The following is a 21,448-nucleotide window of genomic DNA, read 5'->3' as shown; positions in this document are numbered from 1 at the left end:
TCGATCACTTTACTGAGCAAAACTCTTTATTGTCGGCCATAAACACATCACCAAAACATTAGTAAAAAAAAATATATATCTAGCAAAACTGGTCATTTCAAACCAAACCAAAACCAACTTTGTTATATCAACAGCAGCCGCTCGCTCTTTCTCACTTGCGCCAACACATGCACATATGGCACTTAGCCAGTGATGCGTTTACAGCCACACAAAAAGTCGGACAACTCCAACACCACACATAAAGTGTAATTCCAGGTCGTTACACTATGATATACCAATCAAATGTGTGCTTTGTCATGATCCGTGGTCCGGATCATGTTTTGTTTAGTTATGTTTGGTTAGTTTTGGACTCCTTTTGTTGTTACTCGTGCACCTGTGAGTTTGTTTCGTCACCATGGTTACTTGATTTTCACCTGCCTTGTACGCGCACCTGTTGCTCATCAGAGACGCTATTTAAGCCTACCTTTGTTTGTCACTCATTCTGCCTTCGTTGTGTTTGCTCCATGCAATTGTCACGTGAGTTTTTGAGTTCCCTGTCTTTTGCCTGTGCTAAGTTTAGCCTTAGCTTCCCGTGCGTTTGGCACGCTTTTCTTTTGCTTGTTTTCTGTTTTTTATGAGAAATAAATCACTTCCTACCTTTACGCTGTCGTCCGGAGCCGTTCTTGCGTTGGAAGAACAACCCCGCAGCAAGCTGCGACCCCCACGTGACATGCTTATTCTAGTGTAATTTATTAGGAATCTTAATTTATAAATATTAATCATGAAATGCTGTTAGTATATTAAATAAATACTAATAAAAATATATTTTTTACAAACAGGAAGTGATCCCCTGCTTACATCTCATTGTGCAACATGTGAAGGTTTTAATGGGAACTAAATGCAATGTCTGAAAGGGGTACAAATTATTTCCAAAGCAGGACCTCCACCCAGACAAACAATACAAGTACACAGTTCATGAAAAACAATATTTTTTGTTAGTGTCATTGTAAGTGGGCCTAAACACTTATATTAGAAAATAACCTCATGGAAATGACTGCTGTCATTTGATTATAATAATAAGAGAATGTTGTCTGTCTATCTGTGTTGGCCCTGCGATGAGGTGGGGACTTGTCCAGGGTGTACCCCGCCTTCCGCCCGAATGCAGCTGAGATAAGCTCCAGCATCCCCCGCGACCCCGAAAGGGACAGGCGGTAGAAAATGGATGGATGGATGGAGATTTAACTTATTTAGTCAGGTTTGGGACAGGTGTGCTGCTGGTGTAGCCACAGTGTGCACGTCTGATGTTGCTCACATGGGCTCCACTGAATGCTCAGGGAGTTTTTGCGTTTGCTCACACACATGAAAAATTAGAGGGAACATTGGTAATAACACACATGACGTCATTTCAAAATTATGATCGATATTAAAGTGACTCACTCCATGGACAGTTGTTTGTTTGATCCACCTGGCCGGGGATGTTTACCTGTTGATTTTGGCTAAGCACTCCATTTATGTCGAAATAGCGTGTCTCCAAGTTCCACATTTATAGTGTCAAAATCGCTTTCATCCCCCTTCCCCGGCTTCCGTCTGCTCCAACGTCTCACTCTTTCTTCGTGCAGTATATTCAGCTTCAAAAGTATAAGGTTGGGGCAGGGGTTAGTGCGTGAAGGTCCTGGGTTCGATTCCCGGGCTTGGGGTCCTTCTGTGTGGAGTTTGCATGTTCTCCCTGTGACTGCCATGGATGGTCCAGTTGTGATAGTTGTTTCAAAGTCACTTTTAAAGGACAAGTACGTATCATCAACGTTGTATCGATGTCTTGTGCCTGATGGGTCTTAATACGAATAATAATCTGTGTGTTTGAGTTGGTTTGTTTCTTGTACCGGTATTCAGTTCACAATATTTAGCAGGCTGGAATAAAAGGCTGGTACTGTAATTTGTTCCAATTTTACATATTCTCCAGTTGATTTGGGTAAGCAATCCATTAATTCGGCATAGGTTGGCTCAAAAGTTCCAGACTTGCAGCGTGACCATGTCGCACTCTCTCGGCTTCCGTCTGCTCCAACATTTCAGCCTCTTCTTCGTACTCGCTTCTATAAGCAGCAGTTCATCCTCCGTATATTCAGCTTCAAAAAAATAAGGTTGTGAATCATCATTTGTCCAAAAATAGTCGTCTTAGTTGTCTGTTACCAAGTCTGCCATGATTAGAAAACACACTCGCATGTTTGTTTGCGGGAGTAGGAACAGAGTAGATGCCGGAAGTCGGAAGTGCACTGCTATGGAAACGGAAATAAATGCTCCTGAGAAGGAAGTCCCACTATTGATCAAAATGACCAAAATATGGTAAATATTGTACATATTACAAATTGTTATGATCGCGTCTGTTACTACATTATATATATAATTGCAGTGTGTATATTGTACATATTACATATTGTTATGAAGGTGTCTGTTACTACATTATATATATACTTGCAGTGTGTATATTGTACATATTACATATTGTTATGAAGGTGTCTGTTACTACATTATATATATACTTGCAGTGTGTATATTGTACATATTACATATTGTTATGAAGGTGTCTGTTACTACATTATATATATACTTGCAGTGTGTATATAAAACATAATACATATTGTTATGAAGGTGTCTGTTACTACATTATATATATACTTGCAATGTGTATATTGTACATATTGTTATGAAGGTGTCTGTTACTACATTATATATATACTTGAAATGTGTATATTGTACATATTACATATTGTTATGAAGGTGTCTGTTACTACATTATATATATACTTGCAGTGTGTATATTGTACATATTACATATTGTTATGAAGGTGTCTGTTACTACATTATATATATACTTGCAGTGTGTATATAAAACATAATACATATTGTTATGAAGGTGTCTGTTACTACATTATATATATACTTGCAATGTGTATATTGTACATATTGTTATGAAGGTGTCTGTTACTACATTATATATATACTTGAAATGTGTATATTGTACATATTACATATTGTTATGAAGGTGTCTGTTACTACATTATACAAATACTTTCAGTGTGCATATAAAACATATTACATATTGTTATGAAGGTGTCTGTTACTACATTACATATATATATATACTTGCAGTGTGTATATTGTACATATTACATAATGTTATGAAGGTGTCTGTTATTACATTATATATATACTTGCAGTGTGTATATTTTACATATCACATATTGTTATGATCGCGTCTGTTACTACATTATATATATATATACTTGTAGTTTATTGTACATATTGTACATATTACATATTGTTATGAAGGTGTCTGTTACTACATTATATATATACTTGCAGTGTGTATATAAAACATAATACATATTGTTATGAAGGTGTCTGTTACTACATTATATATATACTTGCAATGTGTATATTGTACATATTGTTATGAAGGTGTCTGTTACTACATTATATATATACTTGAAATGTGTATATTGTACATATTACATATTGTTATGAAGGTGTCTGTTACTACATTATACAAATACTTTCAGTGTGCATATAAAACATATTACATATTGTTATGAAGGTGTCTGTTACTACATTACATATATATATATACTTGCAGTGTGTATATTGTACATATTACATAATGTTATGAAGGTGTCTGTTATTACATTATATATATACTTGCAGTGTGTATATTTTACATATCACATATTGTTATGATCGCGTCTGTTACTACATTATATATATATATACTTGTAGTTTGTATATTGTACATATTACATATTGTTATGAAGGTGTCTGTTACTACATTATATAAATACTTGCAGTGTGCATATAAAACATATTACATATTGTTATGAAGGTGTCTGTTACTACATTATATATACTGTATACTTGCAGTGTGTATATTGTACACATTACATATTGTAATGAAGGTGTCTGTTACTACATTATATATATACTTGCAGTGTGTATATTGTACATATTACATATTGTTATGAAAGTGTCTGTTATTACATTATATATATACTTGCAGGGTGTATATTGTACATATTACATATTGTTATGAAGGTGTCTGTTACTACATTATATATATACTTGCAGTGTGGATATTGTACATATTACATATTGTTATGAAGGTGTCTGTTACTACATTATATATATACTTGCAGTGTGGATATTGTACATATTACATATTGTTATGAAGGTGTCTGTTACTACATTATATATATACTTGCAGTGTGTATATTGTACATATTACATATTGTTATGAAGGTGTCTGTTACTACATTATATATATACTTGCAGTGTGTATATTGTACATATTACATAGTGTTATGAAGGTGTTTGTTACTACATTATATATATACTTGCAGTGTGTATATTGTACATATTACATATTGTTATGAAGGTGTCTGTTACTACATTATATATATACTTGCAGTGTGGATATTGTACATATTACATATTGTTATGAAGGTGTCTGTTACTACATTATATATATACTTGCAGTGTGTATATTGTACATATTACATATTGTTATGAAGGTGTCTGTTACTACATTATATATATACTTGCAGTGTGTATATTGTACATATTACATATTGTTATGAAGGTGTCTGTTACTACATTATATATATACTTGCAGTGTGTATATTGTGCATATTACATATTGTTATGAAGGTGTCTGTTACTACATTATATATATACTTGCAGTGTGTATATTGTACATATTGTTATGAAGGTGTCTGTTACTACATTATATATATACTTGCAGTGTGTATATTGTACATATTACATAATGTTATGAAGGTTGTTTGGCATGTTCATACAGTACAAGCACATAAAATGTTGACTAATCGTTCTCAGCGGGCTTTCACACGTCCAGTATAGTTCGATTTCTCGGGTCCGAACCAGCTGGTAATTTTGTAAACTTGGTACTGGTTCCGGTTCCTTTTCACACAGTACAGACATCCAGGTGAATCCAAATGCATCACAGTTAATGGGGACATTGCTCTCTTCCCTTGGACAACAAAAAGGTTCTCTGTATTAACTATAGCAGAGATTCTCAAACTGTGATGCGCCAAAGAATCACTTGATTAAAGTACAGTGATTTATTTTCCTATATTCACACAGTGTTACTGTTCAAACTGCATGTAACAAAAATTCAAATGTGCTTGTTAAAAAAAAAACGGTCATGTTTTTAATGAATACTTTGGCCATACTTGCCATCCTCCCGGATTTTCCGGGAGACTCCCGAAATTCAGCGCCTCGTCCGAAAACCTCCCGGGACAAATTTTCTCCCGAAAATCTGACGAAATACAGGCGGAGCTGGAGGCCACGCCCCCTCCAGCTCCATGCGGACCTGAGTGACGTATCGACAGCCTGTTTTCACGTCCACTTTCCCACAATATAAACAGCGTGCCTGCCCAATCACGTTATAACTGTAGAATGATCGAGGGCGAGTTCTTGGTTTCTTATGTGGGTTTATTGTTAGGCAGTTTCATTAACGTCCTCCCAGCGCGGCAACAACACACAACAACAGCAGTCACGTTTTTGTCTGCCATAAACAGCAATGTTGTGACACTTTTAAACAGGACAATACTGCCATCTACTGTACATGCATATGTGACAATAACATCTACGGCTTTTAGAGAGTGCAGTGCACAACTGCGCACACAACAAGGAGACGAAGCAGAATGCATCATCAGAGAGGGTGCTCAGCATGGTTAGAAAAATAGTGACAGAGAATAGAACAAGGATGGACAATTCAACCCTTAACTCAACAATGAGTAGATGAGTGTTATGTGTGTGTATATGTGTAAATAAATGAACACTGAAATTCAAGTATTTCTTATATATATATATGAAATACTTGACTTGGTGAATTCTAGCTGTAAATATACTCCTCCCCTCTTAACCACGCCCCACTCCCCCACCTCCCGAAATCGGAGGTCTCAAGGTTGGCATGTATGACTTTGGCCTACTACGCTACTGTAGTTTAATGTTGGTCATTATGGTGCTACTTGCAGAGCCAAGTTTTTTCCGAGGTGGCATTGGTGAAAAAAATTTAAGAACCACTGAACTTCAGGGTAAAACATCGCTAACTATAGATAATAGACCACTTTGACGAATAATAGCCCAATTTAATACACGAAAGAAGACCAAAAAAATAACCAAGTCCTTTCAATGCAAAATTCCTGAGCAAATTATTTTATACAAGAGGTCCTGATAGTTTAACCGCATACAATACATGATTATTTGAAGACAGGTTGAGGTAATTGATTGTTTTTATCAATCAAGGGAATACAGACCAAAGGTTGCAAGTCTGAAAGCAACCTGGATTTGTTTCAATGACTTAACACGCATTCTGTTCAGGAAAACTAGACTATTGCACTTGTTAACTTCATGGGTCAAAGTTACATTGTTACAAAGATTATGATAATTAGTTTGCATGCTTTCCCCCTCTGTATCCGTCATCATTTGGCATCTTAAATGTTTGCACTGTCTGATTTGATTGTGTGCACTTGCGCTGCAGGACAAACTCTGACTCAGCACTTCATCAGAGCACGCTTGCTCCTTGCCAGCAGGCCTCCTTCACAGGCGGGTCACAGGAGCTGCAGCCCAAGCGAGGTGTAAATGACTTTTTATTTTTATTTTAATGCTCTCAGCGTCACGGCTGCACTGAGTAATATAACACGTTTGTTTACAAGATACTCCCCTCCTGCATGTGACTGAATTTCACCAAATGAGTCATGCTTTGTTTAATTGTACAAAACCCAAAACCAGTGAAGTTTGCACGTTGTGTAATTCGTAAATAAAAACAGAATACAATGATTTGCAACTTTTCAACTTATATTCAATTGAATAGACTGCAAAGACAAGATATTTCATGTTCCAACTGAGAAACTTTATTTTTTTTTTGCAAATAATCATTAACTTAGAATTTAATGGCAGCAACACATTGCAAAAAAGTTGTCACAGGGGCATTTTTACCACTTTGTTACATGGCCTTTCCTTTTAACAACACTCAGTAAACGTTTGGGAACTGAGGAGACGCATTTTTGAAGCTTTTCAGGTGGAATTTTTTCCCATTCTTGCTTGATGTACAGCTTAAGTTGTTCAACAGTCTGGGGGTCTCTGTTGTGCTATTTTAGGCTTCATAATGCACCACACATTTTCAATGGGAGACAGGTCTGGACTACAGGCAGGCCAGTCTAGCACCCGCACTCTTTTACTATGAAGCCACGCAGTTGTAACACGTGGCATTGTCTTGCCGAAATAAGCAGGGGCGTCCATGATAACGTTGCTTGGATGGCAACATATGTTGCTCCAAAACCTGTATGTACCTTTCAGCATTAATGGTGCGTTCACAGATGTGTAAGTTACCCATGCCTTGGGCACTAATACACCCTCATACCATCACACATGCTGGCTTTTCAACTTTGCACCTATAACAAATCGAATGGTTCTTTTTCTCTTTGTTCCGGAGGACACAACGTCCACAGTTTCCAAAAACAATTTGAAATGTGGACTCATCAGACCACAGAACACTTTTCCACTTTGCATCAGTCCATCTTAGATGAGCACGGGCCCAGCGAAGCTGGTGGCGTTTCTGGGTGTTGTTGATAAATGTCTTTCGCTTTGCATAGTAGAGTTTTAACTTGCACTTACAGATGTAGCCACCAACTGTAGTTACTGACAGTGGTTTTCTGAAGTGTTCCTGAACCCATGTGGTGATATCCTTTACACACTGATGTCGGTTTTTTTGCCTGAGGGATCGAAGGTCACAGGCATTCAATGTTACGTGCAGTGATTTCTCCAAATTCTCTGAACCTTTTGGTGATATTACGGACCGTAGATGGTGAAATCCCTAAATTCCTTGCAATAGCTGGTTGAGAAATGTTGTTCTTAAACTGTTCGACAATTTGCTCCCGCATTTGTTGACAAAGTGGTGACCCTCGCCCCATCCTTGTTTGTGAATGACTGAGCCTTTCATGGAAGCTGCTTTTATACCCAATCATGGCACCCACCTGTTCCCAATTAGCCTGTTCACCTGTGGGATGTTCCAAATAAGTGTTTGATGAGCATTCCTCAACTTTCTCAGTCTTTTTTGCCACTTGTGCCTGCTTTTTCGAAACATGTTGCAGGCATCAAATTCTAAATGAGCTAATATTTGCAAAAAATCTTGTCTTTGCGGTGTATTCAACTGAATATAAGCTGAAAAGGATTTGCCAATCATTGTATTCTGTTTTTTATTTACCATTTACACAATGTGACAACTTCACTGGTTTTGTATTTCCCCGCCTCAAGTTGACAGTTTTCGTTGGTGATTTAGGGATTTTAGGGTTAAAATGAGGCTTTATAGACAAAATTGACAGGTAAAGCTATAGCTTAACACAAAACTAAACACTTAATCCTTCTAAAATTGTGCATTTATCCTAAAATCCAATCATAGGTGAGATTTTATCGGGGCGGTATAGCTCGGTTGGTAGAGCGGCCGTTCCAGCAACTTGAGAGTTGCAGGTTCGATCCCTGCTTCCGCCATCCTAGTCACTGCCGTTGTGTCCTTGGGCAAGACACTTTACCCACCTGCTCCCAGTGCCACCCACACTGGTTTAAATGTAACTTAGATATTGGGTTTCGCTATGTAAAGCGCTTTGAGTCACTTGAGAAAAGCGCTATATAAATATAATTCACTTCACTTCATAATGAAAGCCATCTGTCATGGTATTATTATAAGCTTTTCTGCCGACAACCATTTAGGGCAGGGGTCGGCAACCTTTACCACTCAAAGAGCCATTTCGACCCGTTTCACAAAATAAAGAAAACAATGGGAGCCACAAAACTCTTTTGAAACTTAAAATGAAATAACACTGCATTTTTTTGCTTTGTGCTATGTACAGGTAAAAGCCAGTAAATTAGAATATTTTGAAAAACTTGATTTATTTCAGTAATTGCATTCAAAAGGTGTAACTTGTACATTATATTTATTCATTGCACACAGACTGATGCATTCAAATGTTTATTTCATTTAATTTTGATGATTTGAAGTGGCAACAAATGAAAATCCAAAATTCCGTGTGTCACAAAATTAGAATATTACTTAAGGCTAATACCTAAAAGGGATTTTTAGAAATGTTGGCCAACTGAAAAGTATGAAAATGAAAAATATGAGCATGTACAATACTCAATACTTGGTTGGAGCTCCTTTTGCCTCAATTACTGCGCTAATGCGGCGTGGCATGGAGTCGATGAGTTTCTGGCACTGCTCAGGTGTTATGAGAGCCCAGGTTGCTCTGATAGTGGCCTTCAACTCTTCTGCGTTTTTGGGTCTGGCATTCTGCATCTTCCTTTTCACAATACCCCACAGATTTTCTATGGGGCTAAGGTCAGGGGAGTTGGCGGGCCAATTTAGAACAGAAATACCATGGTCCGTAAACCAGGCACGGGTAGATTTTGCGCTGTGTGCAGGCGCCAAGTCCTGTTGGAACTTGAAATCTCCATCTCCATAGAGCAGGTCAGCAGCAGGAAGCATGAAGTGCTCTAAAACTTGCTGGTAGACGGCTGCGTTGACCCTGGATCTCAGGAAACAGAGTGGACCGACACCAGCAGATGACATGGCACCCCAAACCATCACTGATGGTGGAAACTTTACACTAGACTTCAGGCAACGTGGATCCTGTGCCTCTCCTGTCTTCCTCCAGACTCTGGGACCTCGATTTCCAAAGGAAATGCAAAATGTGCATGGTTGGGTGATGGTTTGGGGTGCCATGTCATCTGCTGGTGTCGGTCCACTCTGTTTCCTGAGATCCAGGGTCAATCAAATCTGTGGGGTATTGTGAAAAGGAAGATGCAGAATGCCAGACCCAAAAACGCAGAAGAGTTGAAGGCCACTATCAGAGCAACCTGGGCTCTCATAACACCTGAGCAGTGCCAGAAACTCATCGACTCCATGCCACGCCGCATTAACGCAGTAATTGAGGCAAAAGGAGCTCCAACCAAGTATTGAGTATTGTACATGCTCATATTTTTCATTTTCATACTTTTCAGTTGGCCAACATTTCTAAAAATCCCTTTTTTGTATTAGCCTTAAGTAATATTCTAATTTTGTGACACACGGAATTTTGGATTTTCATTTGTTGCCACTTCAAATCATCAAAATTAAATGAAATAAACATTTGAATGCATCAGTCTGTGTGCAATGAATAAATATAATGTACAAGTTACACCTTTTGAATGCAATTACTGAAATAAATCAAGTTTTTCAAAATATTCTACTTTACTGGCTTTTACCTGTATAAACCAGGGGTCTCAGACAGGCGGCCCGCACCTTAATATGAACATTTAATGTTAGTGTGGCCCGCGAGTTTTATATGAACAACGTCACACTTGCCAACCCTCCCAATTTTTCCGGGAGACTCCCGAATTTCAGAGCAACTATTCTCTCGAAAGTCTGCTGATTTTCACCCAAACAACAATAATAAGAGCGTGCTATGATGGCACTGCCTTTAGCGCCCTCTACAACCTGTACAGACAGCTTGCCAGCCCAGTCACATGTTGTATGCGACTTCTGCAGACACACATAAGTGACTGCAAGGCATACTTGTTCAACAGCCATACAGGTCACACTGAGGGTGCCCGTTTAAACAACTTTAACACTCTTACTAATAATGCGCCACACTGTGAACCCACACCAAACAAGAATGACAAACACATTTCGGGAGAACATCCGCATTGTAACACAACATATCAATCAATCAATGTTTATTTATATAGCCCTAAATCACAAGTGTCTCAAAGGGCTGCACAAGCCACAACGACATCCTCGGTACAGAGCCCACATAAGGGCAAGGAAAAACTCACCCCAGTGGGACGTCGATGTGAATGACTATGAGAAACCTTGGAGAGGACCGCATATGTGGGTAACCCCCCCCTCCTCTAGGGAGACCGAATGCAATGGATGTCGAGTGGGTCTGACATAGTATTGTGAGAGTACAGTCCATAGTGGATCCAGCATAACAGTAAGAGTCCAGTCCACAGTGGGGTCAGCAGGAAACCATCCCGAGCGGAGACGGGTCAGCAGTGCAGAGATGTTCCCAACCGAAACACAGGCGAGCGGTCCACCCCGGGTCCCGACCCCGGACAGCCAGCACCCCATCCATGGCCACCGGACCTGTGTGTCTCCCCCTCCACAAGGGATAGGGGGGAGCAGAGGAGAAAAGAAAAGAAACGGCAGATCAATCCATCCATCCATCCATCCATCCATCTTCTTCCGCTTATCCGAGGTCGGGTCGCGGGTGCAGCAGCCTAAGCAAGGAAGCCCAGACTTCCCTCTCCCCAGTCACTTCGTCCAGCTCTTCCTGTGGGACCCCGAGGCGTTCCCAGGCCAGCCGGGAGACATAGTCTTCCCAACGTGTCCTGGGTCTTCCCCGTGGCCTCCTACCGGTCGGACGTGCCCTAAACACCTCCCTAGGGAGGCGTTCGGGTGGCATCCTGACCAGATGCCCGAACCACCTCATCTGGCTCCTCTCGATGTGGAGGAGCAGCGGCTTTACTTTGAGCTCCCCCCGGATGGCAGAGCTTCTCACCTATCTCAAAGGGAGAGCCCCGCCACCCGGCGGAGGAATCTCATTTCGGCCGCTTGTACCCGTGATCTTGTCCTTTCGGTCATAACCCAAAGCTCATGACCATAGGTGAGGATGGGAACGTAGATCGACCGGTAAATTGAGAGCTTTGCCTTCCGGCTCAGCTCCTTCTTCACCACAACGGATCGATACAGCGTCCGCATTACTGAAGACGCCGCACCGATCCGCCTGTCGATCTCACGATCCACTCTTCCCTCACTCGTGAACAAGACTCCGAGGTACTTAAACTCCTCCACTTGGGGCAAGATCTCCTCCCCAACCCGGAGATGGAACTCCACCCTTTTCCAGGCGAGAACCATGGACTCGGACTTGGAGGTGCTGATTCCCATCCCAGTCGCTTCACACTCAGCTGCGAACCGATCCAGTGAGAGCTGAAGATCCTGGCCAGATGAAGCCATCAGGACCACATCATCTGCAAAAAGCAGAGACTTAATCCTGCAGCCACCAAACCAGATCCCCTCAACGCCTTGACTGCGCCTAGAAATTCGGTCCATAAAAGTTATGAACAGATCAACTGGTCTAAAAAAAACAAAACATAAACACAACAGAACAAATACCCAGAATCGCATGCATCCCTAACTCTTCCGGGCTACATTATACACCCCCTGCTACCACCAAACCACCCCCTCCGTGCGTCGGTTGAGGTGGGCGGGGTTTGGTGGTAGCGGGGGTGTATAATGTAGCCCGGAAGAGTTAGGGATGCATGGGATTCTGGGTATTTATTCTGTTGTGTTACAGTGCGGATGTTCTCCCGAAATGTGTTTGTCATTCTTGTTTGGTGTGGGTTCACAGTGTGGCGCTTATTAGTAAGAGTGTTAAAGTTGTTTATATCACAACCCTCAGTGTAACCTGTATGGCTGTTGATCAAGTATGCCTTGCAGTCACTAACGTGTGTAAGCAGAGGCCACATACTACATGTGACCGGGCCGGCACGCAGATAGCAGCATGGTGTAAAAGCGGACGCGACAACATGTTATAGAGGACGTTAAAGGCAGTGCCATCACGGCACGCCCTCAATATTGTTGTCCGGGTACAAATCGGAGAATGTTAGCCCCGGGAGATTTCCGGGAGAGGTACTGGAATCCGGAAACCTCCCGGTAAAATCGGGGTCGGCAGGTATGCAGCTGAGCCGCATCAGAGTGATCAAAGCCGTGGGTTGCAGACCCCTGATTTAGGGGTATATTTGTTTGGTGTCCGACATTTAACTTGATAAGTTTTTGTTAAAGGATATCCCTTGTATTTCTCTCCATCTCTGCAGTTCTGTTATTAACCGTGCCCGGATCTGAAGTCGTCAAACAAGAGGCGGAAGAAGACGGGCAAAATCAGGACTGGGACTGCGAAAAGGTGCTCCATCAACACTCACAGACATGTTTCAAACTGGGGATGTTCCATTTTTGTGAAAAAGTATGTGATGGCCATTGCGGATTAATGCATTTTAATGCCAATCAGAAACACCGATCCCCTGTGGCTGACACTCTATTTTTACTCAAAGCAGCTACTAGCTGATAATGCGTCTCCATACACAGTGTGAAACCGCTCCTCTAAGCTAATAATAATCACTTTCATTGCGGAAAATAAACTACAATTCTTTGTGTGTAATATCTTAATGAAGTAAGATTATCACTGGAAGACAAGGCTGAACCTATTACATACCTGCCAACTACTCCGGTTTTCCCGTAATTACCGTATTTTCCGCACCATAAGGCGCCCTGGGTTATAAGCCGCGCCTTCAATGAACGGCATATTTCAAAACTTTGTCCACCTATAAGCCGCCCCGTGTTGTAAGCCGCATCTAACTGCGCTAAAGGAATGTCAAAAAAACAGTCAGATAGGTCAGTCAAACTTTAATAATATATTAAAAACCAGCGTGATGTGGGCGCGCATGGAGTCGTATATCAACATGGACGGAGCTGCGTGAAAAAAGCCACCCGGCCTCTTCGCATAAACTTACCTTAACCACTCGCTCATCTTTTCTTCATCCATCCATCCCTTCGAGTTAGCTTTTATGATGACGCCGGCTGGAAAGGTCTCTTTTGGCAAGGTCTTCCTTTTGAATATCACCATGGGTGGAAGTTTCTGGCCATTAGCATGGCAAGCTAGAACCACAGTGAAGGATGACTTCTCATTCCCTGTGGTGCGAATATTCACCGTACGTGCTCCCGTTGTATCCACAGTGCGGTTCACAGGAATATCAAAAGTCAGTGGAACCTCGTCCATGTTGATAATGTTCTCTGGCCGGATCTTTTTTTCAGCTATCTTGTTTTTACAATATGCACGGAAAGTAGCCAGCTTTTCTTGAAAGTCTTTAGGCAGTTGCTGTGAAATAGTAGTCTGTGTGCGGATGGAGAGATTGCGTCTTTTCATGAACCTGGAAACCTGTCGCTTAGTAGGAGCCATTTTGTGGTCTTTACAGATGTAAACACACAAAGGAAATGAAACATAATATCCGCGCGCTTCTTCTTCTTCTATGCGGGCGGGTGGTTGCTTACAGTAGAAGAAGAAGCGCTTCCTGTTCTATGGGGGCGGGTGCTTACCTTGGCGGTTGCTTGCGTAGAAGAAGAAGCACTTCCTCTTCTACGGGGAAAAAAGATGGCGGCTGTTTACCGTAGTTGCGAGACCGAAACTTTATGAAAATGAATCTTAATATTAATCCATATATAAAGCGCACCGGGTTATAAGGCGCACTGTCAGCTTTTGAGTAAATTTGTGGTTTTTAGGTGTGGCTAATAGTGCGGAAAATACGGTAGTACCTATTCCGAGTTACGGTTGCAGTGATAAAAAATACGGTTTTTCATTAATTTAAAAAAATTAAGTTTTATTCACGAAATCGCGTAACAACAATGACAATCGACACTGCTTCCCGTAACTTCCTATCGAGCCATTCCGAATGCCATGCGCGAGGCTATTTATAGCACCGCTGCCAAGCACGAGGCACCTGTTGCCCATTGTTTCCAAACGAGCGAACGATCATGGAATCAGCCGGAGAAAAATCGCAAACGAGTCTTGAACCGAAAAGAAAAACTGCAGTCATTCCGTGAAGAATATTCAAAAGCCTATCCGGGAATAATTATCCGTTCCAAAAAGGGTGAAAACTACGCGAATTGCACCTTGTGCAGACAAGATTTTTCGATCGGACACGGAGGAATAAGCGATGTAAAAGACCACGTTGGGACAAAAAAACACAAGTCTAATGCCGTTGCTAGCAATACAAGTGGAAAACTTTCAACGTTTTTCGTCGCCCAAACAGATTCTTTGGATGTGATAAATGCCGAAGTTTTATTTACGGAGGCAATAATTGAGCATGGACTTCCAATCGCACTGGCTGATCACATGGGACAGTTATTTCGGAAAATGTTTCCTGACTCGAAAATCGCCAAAAAATATGGATGTGGTCGAACCAAAACATCAAACATTATTCAGTGTCTTGGAACAGAATCCTCAAAATTAAATGGAATTGTTTAGTACTGTTATACTGTTAAAAGTGTTTATCCTATTTATGCTTTCAAGTCCAAGTTGAAGAAATCTTGTTAAATGTTGACAGCATAACTACCAAAATACAGAAGTATGTCCTTAATATTTTTGCAGTGCTATTTCTGTTGAAAAGTTAAAATGATTACATTAGAGATGTGATGTGCCACTTTTCAAGTGTCTGATGGCTTCAATTAATTTTCATTAATTTTTCATATTTTGAATTCTTTTGAAAGGCTTACAAAAAACCTACATTTGAATTGTAATTCCATGCTATTGACAGGACTATTAATTTTAATGAAGTTAGCTTACCATGTTTACAGTATGATCATTGTGATAGAAATGTGAATTTTAGGCACATAATATTTTTTACAATTGAACAAGGCAGTAGATTATACAAGCTTGGACAGAAAGTTAATAATGACACCAATTCTTTTTTTAATGGAATTGTTTAGTACTGTTTTACCATTTGTTTACTGTAAAAAGTGTTTATACTTTCAATTAACAAATTGAAGTCTTGTGAAAGGTTGACAGGATAACTGGCATTAACTGTCAAAATAATGTCAAACTATTGAAGTTAGCTTACAGAATAAACATGTCAATCAACCCATATGATTTTAGCTGTAATATTTTTGTTTTGAAAAGTCACTGTGACTGATAGAAAAGTGATGGTTTTAGCAACATTTTAACCTGTCTGAATGCTAATAATCATTTTGCGTCGGGGGGCTTCCACCAGGACTTTGTCCTGGACCTACCGGGGCCTGCGGCCCCTGGACCCTGGCTACTAGGTTTTTCTGATTTCAAAAGTTGTCAGGTATGCTATTACACACAGAGAACTCTCAATAGAACTTACCATACATACATTTGAAAATGAACAGCTCATGCACGAGACTGATATCGGTATTGGTATCGATATTGATATCGGCCGATCTCATCATGGATAATCGGCACGGGAATCGGCAGCAATAAAACCCTGTTCAGAACATCCCTATTTTAAACACATTTAATCTGCTGGTCGTTACAATTCAAGATGGACATGCACAATCTTTTCTCCTTTCAGGATCTTTCTAGATCCAAACCCTACAGAGTCCCTGGAATTAAGTGAGTATTTTAGTTGTTTTTTATGTGCATACTAGTGTTGTCCCGATACCAATATTTTGGTACCGGTACCAAAATGTATTTCAAAACATTTTGGTACTTTTTGATAATTTTATAAATAAATGGGATCACACAAAATTGCATTATTGGCTTTAGTTGAACAAAAAAATCTTAGGGTACATTAAACATATGTTTATTATTGCAAGTTTGTCCTTAAATAAAATAGTGAACATACTAGACAACTTGTCTTTTAGTAGTAAGTAAGCAAATAAAGACTCTTAATTTTGTCATGTCTGTGTAATCATGTTTTGTCTTAGTCATGTTTTGTTTAGTTATTGGACTTTTTAGTTTCTGGCTTTTCACTCCCTTGTCTTGTTTCCATGATTACCCATTAGTTTCACCTGTTCCACGTTTGGACTCATTGTGCACTCTTGTTTGTCACCATAGCAACCCATTAGTTTTCACCTGTAACGTCACGCACCTGTTTCACGTTTTGAGTCACGCACTTGTTTTTGTTAATCATGTCTGTAGTATTTAAGTTCATTGTTTTTCAGTTTGTCTTTCTGGTGACATCCCCACATTTATGCTCTGCACAGTTCTGACTCTTTGTTCATGTCCATCGTTCACGCTGCTCCTTTTTGTCCATGCCAAGTAAGTTTTGTTTATTATTGCCACAGTTAGTGTTTTTTGTTGTTCATAGTTTTTGCCTTTGTGCAAGTATTTGGTTTCATAGTTTGTTCTCCGCCATTGTGCGCGCCTTTTGTTTACTTCCTTTTTTTATAGGTTAAATAAAAATGTACTCACATTCCCGTCTCGCCCGAGCCAACTTTCCGTTGCATCCCGGAAAAGCAAACACCCAGGACCAAGTCATGACAAATTTAGCTGCTGACATATGCAGTAACATATTGTGTCATTTATCTACCTATTATGTTGTCCAAATTATTAAGGACAAGTGGTAGAAAATGAATTATTAATCTGCTTGTTCATTTACTGTTAATATCTGCTTACTTTCTCTTTTAACAAGTTCTATCTACACTTCTGTTAAAATGTAATAATCACTTATTCTTCTGTTGTTTGATACTTTACATTAGTTTTGGATGATACCAAAAATGTTATTTAATGTATATTTACAGGATCATACATTGGTCATATTAAAGGCCTCATGTGTCCAGTGATGTATTTTCTGAGTTTATAAACATAATATACATTTTTAAAAAACAAAAGATTTTGTGATGCTAAAAAATAATGATGTAATCATAGAAGTATCGTCAAGATACGCTCTTATACTTGGTATCATTACAGTGGATGTTAGGTGTAGATCCACCCATGGCGTTTGTTTACATTGTGACGCCGGTGAGCTACAGTGTGTAGTGTAGCTTGTGTCGCCATGGAGACGAGGATTAGTCATTTAGAAGTAGCTACAAAACTGTGGACTACGGATGGACTTTAGCCGCTAGCTAGCTAGCCATGTCTTAAAGCACCTTTTCCTGAGGGTGTTTCAGTGTTATAACTTCACCTTTATTTTTACTTTTTAAGCCAAAATGCGTCCGTTCTCCCTTTTCTGTCTACACACTGTGTCTGCTTGTAAGTACTCGGTGATTGTGTGCTGCCGAACATGCTCCTCTGCTCGTAAACCAGCAATGTCATGACGTGACGACGACGGCGCGGTGGGGGACCGGTACTTTTTAGAGGCGGTATAGTACCGAATATGATTCATTAGTATCGTGGTACTATACTAATACCTGTTGTTGTGGGACTATCAGAAACAAATGAGTCATTGGGAGTAGAAAGCAGGGCTCTGTCTGACATGCTGGGTCCAAGGATGCAACATGAAGTCATTACTGCAGTTTTGAGGGTGATTTATTTCCCCTTTGAGTAAAAAACAATACATCACATGCAGATGGATTTGCAGGATTATACGGACCAGACTATGATGGAAAAAGATAGCCTTTTGCGATCAACAGAAGTAACGGCACCCTTCATCAGTGATTTTCAACCACTGTGCCGCGCCTGGTGTGCCGTGGGAAATTATGCAACTTCACCTAATTGGTCCAAAAAATATTTTTTGCAAATCAATAATCATAATAATGTGCCGTTGTCTAGTGCCTGTGCTGTGTAGAGCTTGGCAGGGTAACCATGTAATACTCCATATCAGTAGGTGGCAGCAAGTAGTTCATTGCTTTGTAGAAGTCGGAATGCGTCGAGGATGGTTTGTCGTGATCCCAATAGGCAGAGCACAGCGGGAGACAGCGTGCAGGTAAAAAGGTATGTAACGCTTAAGCCAAAAATCAACAAAAGGCAAGTCCCGCTAGGAAAAGGCACTGGAGCATAGGGATGGCTATGTAAAACAAAAGTAAAACTGAACTGGCTACAAAGTCAACAAAAACAGAATGCTGGACGACAGCAAAAACTTACAGCGTGTGGAGCAAAGACGGCGTCCACAAAGCACATCCCGTACATGACATGACAATCAACAATGTCCCCACAAAGAAGGATAGCGTACGCTAGAGATGCGCGGATAGGCAATTATTTCATCCGCAACCGCATCACAAAAGTCGTCACCCATCCGCCATCCACCCGAACTAACATTTTATCAAAACCGCACCCACCCGTTGTTATATATCTAATATAGACGATGCAAGGCATTAGTGAGGTTATAAAGCTTTTGCCTGTTAAAGAAAGGAGACTGATCTAATGCAGCAGAGACATTCAATGCGTGCCACGCTGTCACGGCCCAGACGCACACCAGTGCGCAATCATCTGGGAGCCGCGCTGAGCGCACATCCAAGCGCGCTCGCGCCACTCAAACTGCTGCAGGCAGCTGCGTTCTATCTTGTTTTAACATCCTGTGGCACTCTTCTGGGATCACGGCGGACGAAACTGCTCATGCTCAGGGTGTTTGTGGAGGTTCGGGGTTTTGCACAAATGTGATGCACCATGTTAGATGTCCCGGTTTTGTGACTGTCGTAGACATAAACAGCGTCGCAGCTCTTGCAAATCACGTAGCCAGCATTACTATCATCCTGATTTACAACCTCATAAAAACGAGTCCACGCTGAACTTTTCTGGCCTTTTTTTCCCCTGGTCTTTAGTATTCCCTTTTTTAGTTTGTCGCGTACCACGTTTGCTGCCGGCGTTGCCATCTCTTTTTTTTTTCTTCTTCTGTTGTGGCATATGCTGCAGGTGCCTGCTCGTTTTTCGTATGTGGGTAACAACATTTAGCTATGTATATATATTTCCGAATTGCTTTAACTGCCACCCGCCTGAATCTATTTCAAATCTAATTTTTTTTTATTTCAACCGCCCGACCCGACCTGCGGATAAAATCAAATTTTTTTTTATTTCAACCGCCCGACCCGCGGATAATCCGCGGACTCCGCGATTGTATCCGCAAACCGCGCATCTCTAGCGTACGCACAACTTAAATAGTCTTGATTGCGAAAACAAAGCAGGGGCGGGCAATAGCGCTCAAAGAAAGGCGAGACTCCCGAAATTCAGCGTCTCTCCCGAAAACCTCCCGGGACAAATTATCTCCCGAAAATCTCCCGAAATTCAGGCGGACTCAGGTCCATGCGGACCTGAGTCCGCTTTCCCACAATATAAACGGTGTGCCTGCCCAATGACGTTATAACTGTAGAATGATGGAGGGCGAGTTCTTGGTTTCTTATGTGGGTTTATTGTTAGGCAGTTTCATTAACGTCCTCCCAGCGTGGCAACAACACACAACAACAGCAGTCACGTTTTGGTCTACCGTAAAGCAGTTCGTCTGCCGTAAACAGCAATGTTGTGACACTCTTAAACAGGACAATACTGCCATCTAGTGCATTTGATGAAAGCACTTTTGTGCGTGCCACACAGCAATGCATCATCATTTATAGCTAGAATTCACTGAAAGTCAAGTATTTCTTATATATATATATATATATATATATATATATATATATATATATATATATATATATATATATATATATATATATTAGAGATGCGCAGTTTGCGGGCACAACCGCGGAGTCCGCGGATTATCCGCGGATCGGGCGGATGAAATTAAAAAAAATTAGATTTTATCCGCGGGTCGGGTCAGGTCGGGTCGGGCGGTTGAAATGAAAAAAAATTAGATTTTAAATAGATTCAGGCGGGTGGCAGTTAAACCAATTCGGAAATATATATACATAGTTAAATGTTGTTACCCACATACGAAAAACGAGCAGGCACCTGCTGCATATGCCACAACAGAAGAAAAAAAAAAAAAGAGATGGACACTTTTACGGAGCGGAGAAGGGACGCCTCGCCGGGGTCCGGGACCGAGGGCCCCACCGGGAGCCGTAGCTGAGGCGATCCGCGAGAAGGGCCAGACGCACGTCCAGGGTCACCACCGCGCCCACCGCACCGACCCCGCCTCGTCCGCGCAGCAGGTAAGCAGCTTACCTGCCCGCCACCCCCATGGCCGGGGGCTCGTAACAGGGGTCACTCCGCGCGCAGTGCGCTCACGAAAGGGGTGGGGCTCACCCTGGTTGATATAGACAGCAGGACGGTGGCCATGGAAGTCGGAACCCGCTAAGGAGTGTGTAACAACCCACCTGCCGAATCAACTAGCCCTGAAAATGGATGGCGCTGGAGCGTCGGGCCCATACCCGGCCGTCGCCGGCAGCGAGACGCGCTTGGAGGTGCGCTCAGCGCGGCTCCCATATGATTGCGCACTGGTGTGCGTCTGGGTCGTGACAGCGTGGCACGCGAATGTCTGTGCTGCATGGGATCAGTCTCCTTTCTTTAACAGGCAAAAGCTTTATAACCTCACTAATGCCTTGCATCGTCTATATTAGATATATAACAACGAGCGGGTGCGGGCGGGTGCGGTTCTGATCAAATGTTACATCGGGTGGATGGCGGATGGTTGACGACTTTCTGATGCGGTTGCGGATGAAATAATTGCCTATCCGCGCATCTCTAATATATATATATATATATATATATATATATATATATATATATATATATATATATATATATATATATATATATGAAATACTTGACTTAGTGAATTCTAGCTATAAATATACTCCTCCCCTCTTAGTAAACCTATAACCCCTCCACTTCCCACCCCCCGGATTGTAAATAATGTAAATAATTCAATGTACAAACCCCGTTTCCATATGAGTTGGGAAATTGTGTTAGATGTAAATATAAACGGAATACAATGATTTGCAAATCCTTTTCAACCCATATTCAGTTGAATATGCTAC

At 41.0% G+C, this 21,448-nt stretch overlaps 1 protein-coding gene across 1 annotated transcript in view; it reads left to right on the top strand.

Annotated features, from left to right (window-relative positions):
• crtc1a (CREB regulated transcription coactivator 1a) overlaps positions 1–21,448 on the top strand; it is a 93,165-nt gene that overhangs the window by 35,667 nt on the left and 36,050 nt on the right. Inside the window, exons 5-7 of the mRNA XM_061941562.2 lie at positions 6,530–6,624; positions 12,898–12,983; positions 16,168–16,208. Of these exons, the coding sequence (XP_061797546.1) occupies positions 6,530–6,624; positions 12,898–12,983; positions 16,168–16,208 (222 nt within the window). The remainder of the gene's footprint in view (positions 1–6,529; positions 6,625–12,897; positions 12,984–16,167; positions 16,209–21,448) is intronic.

This window comes from Nerophis lumbriciformis, linkage group LG03 (genome assembly GCF_033978685.3).
Source record: "Nerophis lumbriciformis linkage group LG03, RoL_Nlum_v2.1, whole genome shotgun sequence".
NCBI lineage: Eukaryota > Metazoa > Chordata > Actinopteri > Syngnathiformes > Syngnathidae > Nerophis > Nerophis lumbriciformis.
Note: the sequence above shows the minus strand (reverse complement) of the source record. Positions and strands in the feature narration are given on the sequence as shown.